General features: G+C 38.4%; 1 protein-coding gene across 1 annotated transcript in view; it reads left to right on the forward strand.

Moving 5' to 3' along the window:
- Positions 1-664: 664 nt before the first annotated feature.
- Positions 665-14,732, forward strand: part of THADA (THADA armadillo repeat containing) — a 173,912-nt gene continuing 159,844 nt past the window's right edge. Inside the window, exons 1-10 of the mRNA XM_063123991.1 lie at positions 665-759; positions 2,791-2,885; positions 4,405-4,535; positions 6,352-6,500; positions 6,593-6,625; positions 7,832-7,880; positions 9,445-9,635; positions 10,388-10,482; positions 11,416-11,636; positions 13,816-14,507. Of these exons, the coding sequence (XP_062980061.1) occupies positions 684-759; positions 2,791-2,885; positions 4,405-4,535; positions 6,352-6,500; positions 6,593-6,625; positions 7,832-7,880; positions 9,445-9,635; positions 10,388-10,482; positions 11,416-11,636; positions 13,816-14,507 (1,732 nt within the window). The 5' untranslated portion in view covers positions 665-683. The remainder of the gene's footprint in view (positions 760-2,790; positions 2,886-4,404; positions 4,536-6,351; positions 6,501-6,592; positions 6,626-7,831; positions 7,881-9,444; positions 9,636-10,387; positions 10,483-11,415; positions 11,637-13,815; positions 14,508-14,732) is intronic.

The following is a 14,732-nucleotide window of genomic DNA, read 5'->3' on the forward strand; positions in this document are numbered from 1 at the left end:
ATTGTTTTGTTTTCTGCACTCTGTTGCAGCTGGAAAAAGCTGAGGGTCTGTATCCCAAGTGATAACAATATTAAGCCACAAGGTCATGATGCAGGAAGCCATCAGCCAGGAGGGGCATGTAGTATCAATTTCCAGAGCGTGGCAGGTCAGCGAAGCTCCCTTCCGTGAGTTCTGGAAAGGAAAGTTTCTGGTCCCACATAGGATACTGCCCAAAGTGATGGAGCCAAGCCATCAATAGCCTTGGTTTGAAACCTCTGCCACTCTATAAGAACATAAGAAGACCCATGCTGGATCAGACCAAGGAGTCAACCAGTTGTCAACCAGGAACACAAGCAGGACACAAGTGCAATAGCATCTTCTCACCCATGTTCCCCAGCAACTGGTGTATTGTAGGCTTACTGCCTCTGATACTGGAGGTAGCATGTTTACTTTGCTGGAGTTTGTGATCAAGTTTTTACATTTCAGATGAAGTGTTAGCCTGTAGTGAATTATGGATGAAAATCTTTTCTAAACTTCTTGTGCAGCATGTGGGGGGTGGGTGGGAAAGGAGCTGAAACAAACGTTTTGCGTACAAAGGTGAACTGAAATTGAACAGTCTTTACTTTTAAATTGTACATTTAAAATAATGGTACCAAGTGTCAACATATAATTTTTTTTAGTAGGTATTTCTTTAATCTACCAAAATGGTTTTAAAGAAGAAGAAAGAGATTCAGGTTGATGCCTTTGTTCTTGATCAGCAACAGCTGGAAAGACTTCAGTGTAAGTATAATTAAGTTGTTTAGTTTGTCTCTGTAGACGTATTTCAGTGGTGCTATAATGACTTTTTAAACGAGTTTGCCTTGATGCTACCTTTTAAGTTAAAAGAAAAATCAGCCCTTTTCATATACTGTGGTTTATGTGTTCTTCCCATCCTATTTTGAAAAAAGAGTTTCTGCATTGAAGATCAAATTAAAGAGAAACCTTCCAGAATCTTTGATTTTGTATTACTCTCTGTGCAGCATGTATTGAGGATGCTCTTGCGACAGTTTCCTAATTTTCTGGATTTATTTAGAAAGTGGGGCGTCTTGCTGTTGAAGAATTGAATCCTCTAAATATTGTAAGTGAACAAGTCTAATTCTGTGCTACACACAGGTGGAAGGTACAGCCTGAGGTCACACTTGGACAATCAGTGCTGGCCCAACAGGACAGTTGTCCTTGCTTTTATTCCGGGAGGTATCTCCTCACCCTGTGAAATGCATTAAGGGGGCATTTGCTCTCCCCTTCCATAGATGGAAGCTGCCACTAGTTCCTAGATCCTTCTGCAAATGAAAGGACTGTGCTGGACCTCACCCATTAGCTTTGGTAATGCATCTCACTGAAGTAACCTTCTCCACCTCATCCTTAGGCCTACAGTTGATCTGCCATCTCTGCTTGTAACTGCTAGGAACTTATTAAAGAGGTTCTCTCTTTTTAGTAGAAGGCAAGCAAAGGGTCACACTCATCGGGTTTGGCATGCCATAGTAACTCATGTGGCACAGTTACAGCTCAAGATAGGATTGAGTTAAATTACTACGTATTCAGAGAACTCTTTGAGTTGTTCTCTGCCTGAGGTTTCTTTTCTCTGAATCAAAATTGTAGGTTTTCAAGTTTCAATAATCTATTGGATCTTCTGAAACCTCCTGAAAGGACGTGATTTTTAATTAAGAGTTGTCAGATCCAACAGAGAAGATGCCTTCTTTGCCTCTAATAATTTTACAGAAATAGGAATTGTAGCAAATATGTTATCTCCCATAATAGTGGTGGTGGTGAGGAAAAAATACCTTTTGTAATTCGTTTGTCTTATTAAAGACATGAGCCATTCTACTTGTTCTGTCTGGCAACTCTATTACTGTAAGAGAAAATTGAAGTGTAATTGTTAACAGCTTAACAGGGATTGGGTCAGGCAGTAAATCTCCCACCCCCAATTCTGAGTTGGTTTGTACGTAACACTAACCCATGGTTTATTTAATGCATGGTTTGTTGCCCTATCCAGGGTTTGTCTGGCAGACAGTTGAACAGACTGTGGTTTGTTTTCTCAGTCTTTGGGTTATTTGTTTATTTGTCCTTTGCCAGCTCCCTCCCTGTATCCCAGATGTCTTTGTGGCACTGTAGTGCTGTCATGTAGAGCAGCTGGATTTTATTTTACCACTCTTGTGTGCTGTTTCCGCAGCCTGCTGAAACAACCCATGGTTCTGGGTTCACACATAACGACAACCCATGCTTTAAACAACTCAGAGTTCACAACTCAAAAATAAACCATGGGGTCGGTTTCTTGGTTGTTTTTGGTTAACAGACCATGATTTGTTAGCATGGCTGGATTTGCACATCATGACAGCTCAGAATTCAACAACCCAGGGTTTAAATAAACCATGGGTTGGCATTATTTGTGAACCAGGTCTGTTATCGCATATTATTATTATTATTATTATTATTATTATATTTATATCCCACCTTTTGCCCAATGCTGGGCCTCAAGTCGGCATAGAATAAATCATGGTTTATACTGTATTGTTTTATATTGTATGTTTTTATCTGTACGCCGCCCTGAGATCTTAGTGATATAGGGCGGGATATAAATATTTTAAATAAATAAATAATAAATAGAACTCAACGGGAGACATTGGTAATGAATCCACCATTATCTGCAAAGCATTGCCCTCCTTAAAGTCTGCTTAAAATGTAAGCTTTAAATCATGGTAGAATATAATAGAAAGAGCTTTTGTAATGTTGGTGTAATGATATAGCATTAAAGTCATATTTCTCAATTTACAGCTTTTGCAGATACTGAAGGACAAAACTTAGCCTCTGTTCTATTGGACTGTGCGCGGTTGACTGATGGCATCCAGCAAATCCAGTGTATCAAACAGGTTTGGTTTTAGTAGTAGTAAAAATCCTAACATGGAAATAAGTTAGAGGAGCATGACATATTCTTCTGTTAATGTCAGCTGAGTTTACAAGTTTATTTATTTATTTATTGCATTTCTATACCATCCAATAGCCAAAGCTCTCTGGGCGGTTCACAAAATGGTTGGAGCCCATATAAAAATAAGTAAACAAACATGCTTCAAAAGCTGTTCTGTACTAAATCTTATGTACTGCTGAGGTTTCTGCAGCTCAGTTCCACTTCTTTTATGATTATCTTGTTCTTTGTGCAGTTCAGAACATCAAGGCTCTATTTGTTTATTTCTTACATTTACTTAACATTGCAACATTCATTTTATTTCAATTTATAACTTGTTTAAAACAGAATGAAGGCGATGTAAAAGATTGTGCTTAACTAACATTGCTATACATACATGCTAAATTTACATTTAAAAAGAGCTTCGGTGTTTCTGATTTTCTTCAAAACACGTATGCATGAGAATCTTAGGCTTGGGCTCATCTGCAAGTTGGTTTTTGAGGGATTTCTTAGGAAATACTATATAATTCATGAATAGTGAACTGAGCAGGAATTGGAGCTTTATTTCTTCTTTTAACTTTATCCAAATAGCGAACTCAGGTGCTGGATTATGACAGCTCTGTAGCCCAAGTTTGAAGAAGACAAAAAAAGAAACTCCCCAAGAGCCCAATGAGGACTGAGTATACTCAGTTGGTCTGGAATTGCTGAGTGTTTGGCTCAGTTCAGACAACACGTTAGTTAACACAGTGTGAAAACTCCACTCAGCGGTTGAGTTTTTAGGAGGTACTCCTCATGCAACATGATCTAACTCCACCGTTATGTGACTGTGGACTACTGTGTAGTTGAGTAAAATCCATCATGATGTTTGATTGACAGTCCTCCCCTGGTCCTCCCAATGGTATCCTATCAGTCATTGCTACAAAAAACGAATCCCCTTGACTCTCCTAGAGCAGCACTCACTCCTATTGCCACTCTTGCCAGACAACTCTGTAGCTAGTGGGAAAAGTCAACTCAATGCAACAGAAAACTCCACGGAGCCTGTCACACAACACAGCCGTTGTGCAGGATATTGGAGTGTTTTCCCAAAAAACTCCACTGTTGCATGGAGTTTTCCCGCCAGACAACACATTTCTCAACTGTGGTATAAAAACTCCACTGTTGAGTTCTAAAACCACTGTTGAGAAACATGTTGTCTGAACTGAGCCATTGTGTTAGGAGTGGTGGGGAAACATACACAGAAAACCATAAGGGGGAGTGCAGTGGAGTATCCTGAAGGAAGGAGTGTCTAGATGGAACACTAAGCAGGATCGTTTCACATTTCAACATTTTGTTAAAAGTCCCACTTGTATTATGCATATTGTTTCTGCCAACTTTACATTATCTTCCTAGCAGCTATATAATCAACATAAAATTTCATTGCATATATTTAGTTTGTATGTTTAAAAGAGACTGTTACATTTTAAACAAAATCATCTTTTTTTGTATAGATTGTGCCTTTACTGGAGAAGATGGATACAAGCCCTTTATGTGACCCCATAGTTAAAAGCTGTTTAGATATTTTGGGAGTTATCTTCTTATCCCTGGATATAAAGAACCCTTTGAAAAAAGTGTTGGCAAGGTAACATGTATGTGACAATTTTTACAGTAAAAAAGTGTCTGACGTTTGTAGTATGCACCTTAGAAGAAGATTGATCTTGGTATTTGGAAGAAATAAATGAGAAGTACTGGTACACAGTTGGACAAACACAAGGATTGGGTTTGGATGAGACGCTGAGGCTCATCGTAGTTTATTTAACTCACGACAAACTGTGGCACCCAAGAGCTCCAGATTGTGTATGCAACCGTCATTTGGGGGTTGTTGTGTTGTGTGAACCTGGTGTGCATGGATTATGTGAGGGTTAAAGAAACCCTAAAACAGACCATGGATTTTGCAAAGGTTGTTTAATCTTCAGATAACAAAAAGCAAAAAGAGAACAAATTCTTAGAAGTAATAAAGTATAATTAGTTTATTTTAAGCCCAACACCTTATGGAGACTGAGGCCTTAGCTAGGCCTAAGGTTTATCCCGGGAGCATCCTGGGGTCATCCCTGTTCATGTAAATGACACACAGGGGATCCTGGGAACAGGCAGGGACAATCCCGGGACGATCCCGGGATAAACCTTAGGTCTAGCTAAGGCCTGAGTCTCCTTTGTCGGGGCACTCTTACAGAATGCTAATATTGTAAACAAACTCCGTGACCTTACTAAGGTGGTCGCTATCCTTCATCCTCCTGACACTGGGTGTATGAAGGATAGCTAGCATCTTAGTAAAGTTAGCTGAGTTTGTTTACAACATTTGCATTACCGTATATAAGATTGCCCCTGACAAAGGAGCCACAATCTCCAAAATGTGTTGGGGTTAGAGTAAACAAATCACACTCTGGTACCTCTGAGAACTTGTTCTCTTTTTGCTTTTCATTTAAGGCTCACACAACCCACGTTCGACAGGTTCCCATGACACAATAAGCCTCAAGTGGGGGTTGCATATTCAGAATGGAGGCTGCTCGTGACGCAGCCTAACTTTGGGTTATATAACTTATTTTTTATTTGCAAAAGGCTAAACTCTACAGAGTTTCTCGGGTACATCTGAGCTCATACCAGTGGGGCTTCGCCTTTTGTTATCTCAATCATTTCACTTCCTACGTTAGAAGACACTTCTGAAGTGGTCAATGGGTTGTTTTCAGAATTGGGGATTCAGAAGCCCTGCTGTTTTGAAAACAACAACTCCTCCCAATTGAGGCCTTTGAATCCCTGTAAGTTATACTGATTGTTCAAAACAGTTTTCACTATCCCAGTCTCTAGCTTCAGTGGGTATTCAATAAAACCTAAAAGATAGTTAAGATTACTGTGCAAACTAAGTTTATGGGATTTTGTAGTTTTGCGGCAAATTTCTGGTCTGTTTTGTTTGTTTGTTTTTCACCAGAGAAAACAAATTGTAGATTTTATGCAACTTCTGAATATTAATTTCTTGGTGTACTATTGGGTGAGACTGTTGTCCCATCACATATTCATTTGGGGGGTGGGGAACTGTAGACCATGAGGTTGCAGAGATGTGAAATGGTGAACATTGTGATGTGTTGCCCCTCTTTTACCAGAGATGGAATGAGATATTTAATTCAGTGATCTCTTACTCAGCCTCACATTCAGAGAAATTCTGGTATTATCTGATTCATTCCTCTGTAATCTAATGTTAGAAGAAACGTAAAGATTCAAAAGTGTGTTTAATTTTAATAGCACAGTACCATAGGTTTTACTCCTGTAATAAGAGTCGCCTAAATTTATTAAAGGCATAGAATCCTTGTGGTGTCCAGAGAATTCCATTGTACAATTCTTTATTTTGAATGCTTTTAATATTGATATTTGAGATAACTTAGCAATGCGCTCTTCGTTTCCAGCTCTCTAAATGGCTTTCCTGAACCTCTTATGGCAGAAGCTACACACAGTTTTGTTGCTTGCCTTAGAGAGGAATTAAGAACTACAGACTTGTCTCATTATAGAAAGACTATGGACAATCTTACTTGCTGTATGGAAAATACCAGTATAGGTATGATAAATTATGAACATGTCTAACAAATTAAAATATTTATATTAATATTGACAGTATAAGCTGCTAAAATACATACTTTAATCTTTCAGGTAAATTAAGTGTGAATATCCTCTTCAAAGAAGGTAATTTTTTGGTATTTTTACTTTGGTTGTAGTGTTCTGATAGTAAGATACGAATTTGCAGCATCTGACTCTCTGCAGAGATTATGAGAAACAAGTTCTGTCATTGAGTCAGACTTTAGTTATGGAAGAGCTTTCTACTTCCAGTATTATTCAAAAGATTTAGAAAGGGAAGTAAAAAAAAGTGATTTCAGCTACCACTGACTACAGGAAAAAGTGACACAGTGGCCAGGTTTGCAAGGAACACTAAGGGAGCAATTCTATCATGTTAAGACAGAAAAAGTATTATACTCCCAGCATTCCTCAACCAGCATGGGTCTAAACATTTTTCTGTCATAGGATTGCACCTTAAATTGGTTTATTAGCACAGGAGTAGGTAACCTGTGCCCCTCAGTCTAATTTTAAAAGCTGGTCACATGTGATCGCATAATACTTTTGGTTCTCTTCCTTCCTTGGCATGGTCTTAACATTTGGGCAGGTTTGTATGGAAATAGGCAGTCCTTCAAAAATATAGCTTTTTATATTCTGTCCTGGGACAAAGTTCCTATAGAGGTTGAGCAAAATCCACTGCGATGTGGAATATTGATATTATCTCAAGTTTCATTCTGTTCATTAGTATACTATTCAGCTACTTTGTAGAACTGGGTTCTTCTGTAGAATTCAAGGTCATGCTCAGTGGCTAACTGAGGATGTGGAAGATTCCTCAATTCCCTAACAGATTTCAAAGAAGAAGAAAAATGTGCGAGAGAATGTGCCATCTCCACTGAGATGCAACTTCTGTCACTTTAAAATAGGGTTGAAAACATTTTTTATGTCAAGATCCTCAGTGCGCAGAGTAGAAGTGAGCAGTGCGTAGGACCAGAGTCAAAAGTCAGTGGGTTTCCCACCTTTTTTTTGGTTCTTTTTCTGCTGCCTCCTTTTTTCTTTCTACCACCCTCATTTCCCTCTCTCCCTCTTCCTTCCCGCCAGGGAATGGACAAGATGGTCTAGCCAGAAGTCTGAAATGATTGTATGTAGAGAGAGCTTTTGAAATTAGTTGCCTCCCCCTACTTTTTTAAAAAAGTTTTTTACAGTTCAGACATTTTATTTTAGTGCTATTCTATAATTTGATTTAGCTTTTTATGTATCTTTTTATGTTATAAAACACATATTTGTTATTTGTCATAACAACTAAAAGCTTATATATGCTTTCTAACTATAATTTTACAGCTCTTCAATTTCTGCAAAAATCTATACTTGAAATAGAGGAAGAAAACAGGCGAGTACCACTATTCAGTATAAAATGGGAAGGGGTGAATGAAAAGTGTAGAGTGAGAAACAAAGAAGAACCATTTGGAAGGATGTATTTTATCTCCTTTGCATTTCCTAAGAAAGATGAGCTGTAGCAATTTGATTTGTAGATAGGTTTCTTGAGTTCATTTGTGATTTGTGGACAAGAAACTTCCTTTTGGTTTTTTTAAAGTGATCATGCTGAGCTTGAAGATCAATAGAGTTTTTGCAACATCTGCCAATAACTGGATGGGTTCCTCCATTTTGGGTTGCTCTTGCTGGTGCATGTTAGGATTTTGTAATTCCCCAAAACCAGAGTTTCATTTTTTTGAAATGGCGAATACTCAAGACGCTGCTGCTGCGTGATACTTTGTGCTCAGTTCAGTAAGCTGCTCCAGCGAACATCCTACAGTTTGGAATTACATTTTGTTATACGTTTGGTTATATACTGAATAATATCATGCTTATTTCCCTAGATGTTAATTAAAAAGTAAAGAGCCAATGGATTGGAGAAAGAGAACTTGTTCTTTCGTTCCAGAGATCTTTGCTGGCCAAAGTATATCTTTTTAACGCCAAGTGATTATTCACATATAAAAAAATCTTTGTCATTTTTTTTTAAGCTTGACTGTTGTTAACAGCAACCTGTTCTTTTAATGAAAATACAGATACTATATCAGGATGAAATAAGAGCTTTTTAATTTGGAAAAAGTTGCTGTTATATTAAAAAAACACTCTAGCATTCATGAAGTGTACAAAAAAATCCTAATATTTTCTGAGCTTATAAATAATTAAAATGCTTTAAAATTCTTTGTGTGGAACTTTTCTTTTACTTGCCTCCATAGGTCATTTCCTGAGGCTATGTTATTTATCCACCCAATTTGTGGTGCAGTGGGTGGGAATGCAAGATAGGGCCTTTTCGGTGATGGTGCCTACATTCTGGAAGTCTCTTCCAAGGGAAGTAAATCATTAGTGGGTTCACATGGCAGGTTAAAACACGAGTTAGTATCCAATTAGCTCCTCCACTGATGGAAAGGCTTCTGTCAGTGGAATGAGGAAGGTAGATGAGTGCCCCACTTCCCTGTGTGCTCTCAAAATCTGTTCTGGAGATTCTCCTGTGCAGTTTTTTTGCAAGATCCTCCTGAGCTATTTTGGGGGCTGCAGGGGTAGGAATAGATGAGAAAGTCGCACTCCATGAGCAGAAGTCTATTTGCACAACACTGGATTTCAATGGGGCACATAGTCAAGTACTACATCTCTCATAAAGTTCAGAAGGGAACATTGGTTATTGGGCGGATTAGAAATGTAAGAAATAAATAAGAAACAAAACACTGCATTTTCAGTCTCACAGCCTGCACCCCAATCTCCCCATCTCATGTATGTGCTCATCATTTTCACAGTCCAATTTCTGCTTTTGATGAAGTAGGTAGGCCCTTGTCTACAGAATGAAAGATTGGCTCACAATAAATGTGTTAATCTTTAATCTTCCCCAAGACACTTTGCTTTTTTCCTGCAAGGGACTAATACAACTGTTTATATTTGTATTTATTTAAAAGAAATCTCTGTGGAAATCGCATTGCTCAGACTCGGCTGATGCATGATTTGCTGATTGGGGTTAAAGTTTCAATGATGTTGATACAAAAAATTGAAGAAAATATTCAAGAAAGGTTCTGGAAGAAATTGGATTCTCCTATCTGGCAAAGTATGTGTGGGCTATTGAACAGTTTTACATGCTTCTTAAATAATGGTAAGTTGTGTCGATTTTTTAAAAATCTTCTTTTTACTGTTTAGATCTGTTTATTGTTTTGCCTTTTTAGTAACAAGTTAATAATTCTGAAGGAGGAGCAGTGTGAGAGAACACCTTTGTGATTTAGCCTATTGATTTTTTTACATTCTGCACCAGTACAGGATTTGGAAGAGGATTGTCCTATGTTTCCCATTGCTGTGTGTCCCAAATTAAAAATGGAGAAATAAAGCTCAAGTAGGGGATATAAATGTGCAGAGTGAAAAAATATCACTCTTTCTATTTTTGCAAAGATCATTTGAGTACGAGTTCCACTCACAGGAGGAGTGGTAATAATTTCCTTGCAGCCCCTTATGCCCCATGGAAATTTGCTTGGAATGGTTGGAGGATCCTCTGGAACAGCATGGATGGGGGAGAAGCAACTGATTAACCCCCCCCCCAAAAAAACACCACTTCCCTCCACTGGATTGCAGTCTCTTGTGAAAATGGAAGGAGTCCTGCTGTTTGGGCTCCAAGGGCTCCAAGCCAGTGTCCCTATTAACTGTATCGCTGTGTTCTTCCCTGTTGTTTTTTTTAACTATGTTTGTGAGGATTGATATGATAGATAAGACTGGACTATTTTAGGAATGCTTAACTGTTCTTAAAAAAAAAGAATGTTTAAGAACCATTTGAGACCCAGTATTGGGGGAAAGGTGGGATACAAATAAATAAACAAATAAATAATACCTCTATATCTATATATCTGTTTTATACAGAAGACCTCTTACAAACTGTCCAGACTACAGCAGGATTGGCTGTTGTTCTCTTTATTAAGACTATGTTTGAACCAGTTGAAAAGCTGCCTTGTTTGGTACGTGTATTTCCTTTCTAAAAGTAAAAATTAAAATTATAAGTGTAATAATAATGTATTAAGTTAATGGTTAAGAGAAAAGTAACTGAAATATAGCAATCAATTTAGTGTTGGTTACAAGATCTCATGTTTTGTATTTGATCTAGTTCCTAATATAGGAAATACTAGTAACTTTACAGTTTAACCCTGTGCTTCTCTGCTGAGAAGTAAGCCTGATTGAGTTTAATGCTTACTCCCAAGTCATTAAGTATAGGTTTGCAGCCTTAGTTACTTTATTACTCAACTTGTCTCAGTTCTCTTTTACTCAAACCACAGTCCATAATTCCCCCGTGATTAAACATTTTACCCTACGTTCCTGTGCACACTTGGGAATAAGTCCCACTGAACTTGGTAGGATGTGCAATCTTATGCATGTTTACTAAGAAGTAAACCCATTGTATTCAGTGGGAGTTCCAAGTGTACATAGGATTGCTCCCTTCTTACCAAGTTACCAGTCTTCCAGGAATTCCTTAAATCTACTTTTTTCATATCTGATAATTTATTGTTGTGATGATATACTGATGGAAGTGGGGACTGGATAAGGTTTTGGTGGGTTGTTCTGCCATGTGAATCCTAAGAAAAAATATCTAAGAGTGGTATTGGAAAATGTTGCAATAAACTTGCCTGGTTTCCCATTTAAAGTGATTTGACATATATTCTGAAAGTAAAGTTTGGGAGAAGTAGCCACCTTTCATAAGTCTAACAATGAACAGGGTAGTTGTAGAGAGTGGGCACCTTTCAGGAATAAACTTAGTCATGAAAAGGGAAAAACTTGTAAGAATACTGTTTGCATCTTGGCATTGGTATTATGCTTTCTTGCAGTTTTCTAATGGTCTGGCAAAGTATGGCAATTTTTTCCTCCTATTTCAATAACAATGTATTGCCTTTTTGCAGATTAGTGATTTGCTTTGTGGCTCATTGAAATGTTCTGACGTACCGGAGTGGTTTGTGAACAGCTGTGGGAGTCTTTGCACTGCTGAACTATCTGATTCTGTCCTCCTTTTTATTTGCCATGGAGCACTTGCTATGTTAGAGTGGAAGAATGAGAGCATGGGCCAGAATGCAGAGAAACTGCTTTTGGATATTGCTTTGGCTCTGTTGACTTTGAGTACACGGTAAACCTACATTATACATTTTTATTTTATTCATTTAGATGGAACTCAGGTTCACCCATTTCTACAGCTCAGGTTGCATTATAAATGAACACCATAAATGTTGAAATATAAATTGGGCTAAATAAAACATCCTAAATCATATCCTGTTAAAAATCTTAAACAAGGCCAGTGAAAGCCTACCCAAGTATAAGGACATTCTAATACTTTGGGAGGATGTTTTGGCTTGTTATTACAGGAAGAAAGTTGGGAAGAGAGAATGCCACTCTCTGGCTGCAATCCTGTGTCCACTTACCTGGGAATAAGCTCCATTTAATTTAATGGGGCTTACTTCTGACTAGGCTTGTATAGGGTTGCATTGTTTGTGCCTTCTCTGTTTGAACTTTACCCAAAGTTGAACTTGAAACTTAGTTTAGTAGCCACACTTAAAGTATGTCTTAGTAGATCTAAACATATTGACTCGGTTTGCATGACCAAACAACCCATGGTTAACATACCAAGGGTTGTTTGTGAGTACATTGGAGTGAGTGAACATGCTGGTTCACAGCCACTCCTGCTACCGCTTTGCCCAGTACTGTTGTTTGCCATGACATCTGAACTGGGAACTCTGGGTGTTTGCGTTCAAAACAACCCAGAGTTTTAACCTATGGTTTCTTGTTCTGAATTTGGATATCACAGAAAACAACCCAGGAACCTTCCCGAGTTGTTTAGCAAAGTGGAAGTAGATGGGAGTTCTGGAGTCAGCTCGCTTGCTCCTTATCACTCATAAATAACTCATGGTTAACAAACTGTGGGTTGCTTAATCATCTGAACTGGGTCGTCTTCTCTTTGCATATCTTTCCAAATTGTGATGTTTGGGAAATATGAGAATTGAACCGAAGAAAAACTATAGAAAATAATATGAGGTACCTAGTAAGATGAGGGGAAATACGTAAATTGTGAGAGGTAAGGTATGTGTTGGAAAATTTTGATTGGAATTAGAAATGTTGATGTACTTAGTAGTACTATGTTAGATTAACATGCTTTATGGTGTCTCTCCCCGCTGTTGCTGCACGATCTTGTTCACATGGATGCGTAACATCTGTGTAAATATATACATGTGACAACCAACATGCGTCTAAAGGACCTAAAGCCACAGGTATTAGACCTTGTTGACAGCAGCCTGCACTATGTTGTCCACCTGGATCCGAAAGAGCTGTCTGGTGCGCTGTGATGAGACGGAACTGAGGCTAAACCATTATTAAGGACCACAGAGCCACCACAATTTTGGTTAAAACCAGATTTTGATGGAGAGACTTGCCAATGGGGCTTCTCCTTAGAGTTTCGAATTAGATTCAGAAATCGTGCATTCAGTTGAAGATGTTTTGGTAGTTGCTTTGCAGTGCTTTACGTGGGACCAGTTCTGCCTTTGGACTCAGAACCAACAACTCAAGCGTAATTCACAGCCTCCTACCAGACACCAGAACAGTTGGATGGGAGCTGCCAGATTGTGCTGATTTGGAATCAATAGGGTGCTTTACCAGGGTTAAAGCTTTTTCTCTGTGGGTATAGGAGGCAAACATATCTGTGATCTGACTAGACTATTAACATTTTCGCCACAACGAAGTAGGATAGATGATGCCTTATTATTATTATTATTGTTATTGTTGTTGTTGTTATTATCCTGCCTTTTCCCAGTACAGGGACTCAGTTTGCCCCCAGTACTTACTCAGTACCTTGCTCAGTTTGCCCCCTGGTGAGACACCCCTCAGCTTCATATCACACAGGATGAGTAGCCAGAAGGTCTACCATGGCCACAGGAAACAGGCAAGCATTGGAACAGATCCTTAGCTGACTGCCAATAGCCAAGATAAGAGGCAGCCAGAATTTGTCCCCTGGAGAAGGAATGTGAAACAAGAGAACATAGCCCAGAACAGACAGTGAACGGGAGGGATAATCTCATACTGTTTACTCACACAGTATGAACTGCCATGATAAAATTCTGGACTGTACTACTTTTGCGAGAATAAAGAATTTAAATGAGAATACTTGTAAATCTTACAATTCCTAGGAATAGTATGCTAACAGTATGTATAGTAGTAATAGCAAGTTTGTAATGCTGTGAAACATTTGGTGATCAAAATCATGTTAAATTTTAAATACGGTCATCTTCATCCATCCCTCTTCTGTTTGTCTCTTGAAGGCTGAAAGAGTCTGTTATGGCAGCATCCCTATCCAGAATTTTAACTATTTGGACTAATGCAGCATTGGATGCTCTTCAGTCAAGTTCTACAAACCTGAAGTTCAATCTCAATGGAAACTCGGACACGATTGGAAAAATGCTGGATTATGTGTATGCGCATTGGGAACATCCTCTGGATGCTGTTAGGCACCAAACCAAATTAATATTTAAGAATATCCTCCAACTACACCAAGCCACTGTAAAAGGATCCGATATAAAACTAGACCCTTTCTTTTTGGAGTTAACCAACAGCCTGCTAAGTTTAGAATGGCACGTTAAGGGCAAATACTCATCACTTGGCTGTCTTGTGGAGTGTGTTGGCATTGAAAATATTCTGGCAATGGACAGGACAATTCCTTCACAGATCTTGGGTGTAATGAGTGATCAGTCTTTTGCACCATATGCTGGTGATTTATTGGAAACCATGTTTGTGAATCACAAGAAGCATCTTACATCCATTTCAGAAAGGAACACCTGGGTTGACAATTGGCATGAGACATGGGTGTCTCCCCTGCTTTTAATTTTGTGTGATGGAAATCCAGAGCAAGCCACCTATGTAACTGATTATTACCTACCAAAGTTGCTGAAATGTAGCCCTGAAAGCTTGAACTACATGATTAAAATTCTTCAGACTTCTGCAGAATCTAATGTTGGTAAGAACTAACTTTTTTCTTCAACTTAAGGTATATTTAAAGAGTTAAGTGACAGTGCTCTTTGACTTGTTTTGGCAGATATTTGTCAACAAAGAGTGTGAGAAATTTCAGGGTCTTAATTTCTCAGCATATGCGAGAAGAATGTACATTAATGACTGGAAAATAAAATTCCTTTTCTGATGCTTCCTCAGTAATCAATAGATTACTGGCCTTTGCTATAGATTC

The sequence above is a fragment of the Elgaria multicarinata genome, chromosome 4 (genome assembly GCF_023053635.1).
Source record: "Elgaria multicarinata webbii isolate HBS135686 ecotype San Diego chromosome 4, rElgMul1.1.pri, whole genome shotgun sequence".
In the NCBI taxonomy this organism is placed as follows: Eukaryota; Metazoa; Chordata; class Lepidosauria; order Squamata; family Anguidae; genus Elgaria; species Elgaria multicarinata.